This window comes from Micromys minutus (genome assembly GCF_963924665.1).
Source record: "Micromys minutus genome assembly, chromosome: 7".
Taxonomy (NCBI): Eukaryota; Metazoa; Chordata; class Mammalia; order Rodentia; family Muridae; genus Micromys; species Micromys minutus.
Genome location: NC_137976.1, coordinates 7780003 through 7784182, shown reverse-complemented (window position 1 = coordinate 7784182; position 4180 = coordinate 7780003). Strand labels below are relative to the sequence as shown.

The 4180-nt window shown below is 37.9% G+C and overlaps 1 protein-coding gene across 1 annotated transcript; it reads right to left on the bottom strand.

The window, feature by feature from the left end:
* Nucleotides 1-291: 291 nt before the first annotated feature.
* On the bottom strand, nt 292-900 carry KRTAP27-1 (keratin associated protein 27-1; the record flags this gene model as incomplete). The annotated part of the gene is made up of 1 exon (XM_080919418.1): nt 292-900. The coding sequence occupies one exon, from the start codon at nt 898-900 to the stop codon at nt 292-294; it is 609 nt and encodes a 202-aa protein (XP_080775544.1).
* Between the last annotated feature and the right edge of the window lie 3280 nt (nt 901-4180).

Sequence of the window (4180 nt, the reverse complement as noted above, 5' to 3'; positions counted from 1 at the left end):
AATTTATCTTTTTAAGAAACAACAGTTATTCCATGGTGAACAGTAAATACTGTCCAAGTGACCTAAAATAATTAAAATAATTAGCATGCTTTGTGACCCCAACTTATCATCAGAAATACCCAAAAGGAAATGAAATCATTCTTTGACATTGGGAAAAAAAAATATATATATATGTGTGTGTGTGTGTGTGTGTGTATATATATGTATATATATATACATATATATGCATATATTCATTTTTCACACACACATTATCAGAAATCAATTCAAGTCATATCCTTTATAAATTCTTTACTTACTAGGCAATTGTGAACCACCAGTCACACAGCATGTTGGCTCATAAGTGCTAGAAGATTCCACAAGATGTAGCTCAGAGTCAGTTTTGGTTGAGGAATTACAGGAACTGGACTTGGGGATCTGAGAGCAGCATGGGCTGGATTCGAACTCCAGAATTTGGGAACCTTCAAATGCTGTAGACTTTAGTGGACAACACTTGGTCATGTAACTTGCAGGTTGGTAACTCTGGGCTACAAAACCCATTTCCTTACAGTGTCTTGACTGGCAGGTTTGAGAAGCACATTCTGGCCCAGCTGGAGACATTTCTTTTGCTCTTTCACTGGTCTTGGAATCAGAACACACTGTTTGGTCAGCTCTGGAGTTCCAGGGGCTTTGCACACAGCGATCCACTTTGCACTGGAGCTGTCCACAACTGGCCAGTTGGCAGGTAGAAGTTTCACTGTAGGTTTCTTGACAGTTGTCCAGGAGCCAGGTTCTGCTGTAACAACTGCTGGGCAAGAAAATGCCATCTTCAAAGCTTTTAGGGTTAGAGTTGTGTGTGATGGAAGACAGTGATGGAGCTTTACCCAAGCTCCCGAATGAATGGCAGTGGCTATGAAGCATACTCCCCAAACCCTTAATTGAAGTGAGTTAAAAAGACTCAAGGTGTCAAATGTCAGGTTTAAAGACGTAGACACTACATCTTTGCTGGGGACATTATATAGTACTCAGAAAGCTGGGTGTTGGCTTTAATTTTCAAGACTTCTTTGCACCTCATTGCTCGAGCTAATTTGAAGGATAACATCTTATTAGTGCTGCGCTTCATTCTATATGAAACGGAGTCTTATTAACAAGATGTAAGTCCAATTGTTAATCTTCAAAATGGCTTTCATGTTGTTTCCATAGCTGAGTCATCAGGGTGAGGTTTCTCAAACAGGAGTCCCAATGTGTCATCCAAGCTCACTGTTATGACCTTTTATATTGGTAAATGGACACTTAAGAGTTAGACAACTGAATACCGACTAACCTTAATCACTGGAGTTTTTAGTGTACCAGTCTATCCAAAATGTGATAAGATGTTCTTAATTTCTATCAGTTGAGGCCAGAATCAGAAATTATCCTCTAGTTGATCCACACAGACATAGGATGTACAACGAAATTGTTTCTCATTATTCACTAAAACCATTAAGTGTTTTTAAGTAGATGCCCCAGAGCATTCTATTTCCCTATACTTCTTAAAACATTGTACGTGTTTTCGATTGTGTATGTGCATGTATGTCTGGGAGTACACGTGTGTATATGGGGGGTACAGATGTTCTCAGAGGAAAGAAGAAAATGTCAGATCCCCAGAGCATAGATGTGGTTACAACTTAATATGAGAAATCTAGCATGGCTTCTGCTGAGCAAGCTCAGTTCCTCTGTCATAGGAGAACTCGCTTTCAACCCCTGATCTATCACCCCAGGTCTTGCTCTTCTCTCTTTACCTGATTCTTTGTTCCTTTAATTGCCTTGACTTCTCCACATGAATTTTTTCTCATTTAAAGGTTATTGTTTTTTTCTTCTGAGTCACTGGTACAGTCTATTTATTAATGCCAAGTATCTAATCTCCCCCTTTTCTTTCTCCTTGCCATCATTTCATAATCACCAACACTGAGGATGAATTACTATCAAAATAAACTGATAATAACATTATGTAAGCAAATGTGTAAGATTGGATCAGAGGTTATAAAGCAAATTTCATTGTACATTTCATACAGACATGTTACTTGTACTATTCATGAGGCACCATGTGATAATTGGTTGTATGAAGGTACTGTGTAATGATTATATTGCAATATTTAGCATCTCTATTTCTCCAAATGATTATTGTATCTACATGTTGGGGATCTTTGTACTCTTACAGAGCTTGAATCATATCCTAGATTCATGTAGAGTACACTTGTCCTACTGTGCTAAAGAGGAGCAGAACAAATTTCTTATGTCTGTGTTTCTCTTTCTCAGTTCCCATCTCTCATCCCAGCTCCTCCATATCTTTCCTACTCTACTCATGATCAGGCAGTGAATTTCTACCTTTCTGTTCTGAATGGTGGTGACTAGTTGTGATAATGCTTTCTAAGGGTAAGTATTACCTGGACTGTAGCAAATATATTCTCAATGTGAGCTTTGTTATCTTCCCTTCTCTTTAGTAAAAGCAAATGCTCTTAGCCATGAGTCAATCTCTCCATCTCTGTTTTGTTTTGTGTTTCAGAGTGGACAGATGATCCACTCCTACAATTTTTTGCACCAATATGTTCTAACTAGCAGTTTCATACTCATAATACTGAGCCTGCCAAGATAATTCTTATAACACATTCTAAAATTTACTTAGCTCAACTGAAGAGTAAACAGAAAGGGAATGTATTCTTAGCACACTATCCCAGACTCTTGTATGTAGGCCTGAAGAAGTCCAAGATTTCAGAATTTTGTAAAAAAATAAAAAGTAAAAAATAAACCATAATGAATATCTGTCCTTATTATTCAAAGGACTAGAAATGTTATAGAAAATTTACAAGATAAATCTGAAACCATTGTAACAAATGGGTGTTGTGTATTGTTTAGAAAATATACTCATGAATTTTGGGTTCTATTGTGTTCTTCATAGGAACATTGCATCTACAACAAGCCATTCATATCTTACACACACATCCTAGTACTTATTTGATCTTTTCTTTTATACAGTAACTTCTATTGGAACTTGTGATCATTGTGTGTGTGTGTGTGTGTGTGTGTGTGTGTTCACACATACAAAGGGGCATGTATACACATATGTGTTTTGGAGAGTATACAGGTCAGTGCGGTTGCTTAGACACACCGACCTTACTTTTCTTACAAGAACTTCTCCTGTAGGCCAGATGAGCAGGGCAACAGGATTTGCCTCACTGATTGCTGGGAGCACATGGCACTCTACCTTACACTTAAAAAATGTGTTCTGGGAGGTAACTTTGATCCTCATTTGTGCATATCATGCGCTCATGATTGATTTTTCTTTCCAGTTCTGACTCTCCTTTTTGAAGTGATTAAATTAATATCTTTAAAATTAGAGCAAGATCTTAATCTAGTCTATAACATCTTTTAAGTTTCTAAATTTATTTTAATTGTATATTTTACTTATTTACATTTCAAATATTATCCCCTCTCCTGGTTTCCCCTCTGCAAACCCATTATTCCAGCTCCCCTTGCCCTGCTTCTGTGACAGTGCTCCCCTACCCACCTACACACTCTTGCTTTACCTCCCTAGCATTCTTCTACACTGGGGCATCAAGCTTTCACAGCACCTAGGGCCTCTCCTTCAGTCCTCCCCCTAACTCCTCCACTGGGGTTCCTGGGATCGGTCAGATTGATTGGCTTTGAGTATCTGCATATGTATTGGTCAGGATCTGGCAGAGCCTCTCAGGAGACAGCTGTATCAGGCTCTCAAGAGTTGATCTATTTGGTAACTCAAACACTTGTTTTCACCCTCTGTTCAATGTGCTCGAAACTCAAAGGCCTTAGCTATGCCCGGTGAATATGTTTAGCCTTCCTTTGACTCATTTTCAGCAGATTCAGCAAGACCTTGCGTTGACCCTTAATATTTTCTTTCTGAAGAGTTTGTTTTCTTATATAGAAAATCTCTACACACCTTTAAAATGACTTAGGATTATACGGTTTCTTGACTTTGCTACTACCCTGAGTCTTTTAGGAAAGCAAGAAATATCTCAAACTTTTTTCACTATCAGTTTCCCAACAATGAGTTCCACAGTGACTGCCTGCTGTGTAATAAGATCTCCCTAAATGTACTTTGAAAATTAACAAACAGGAATTGTTAAAGAAAAACATGCTCAAAATGTAACTGATTTCATTCAACATATAGTGTTTAAACTTCCCT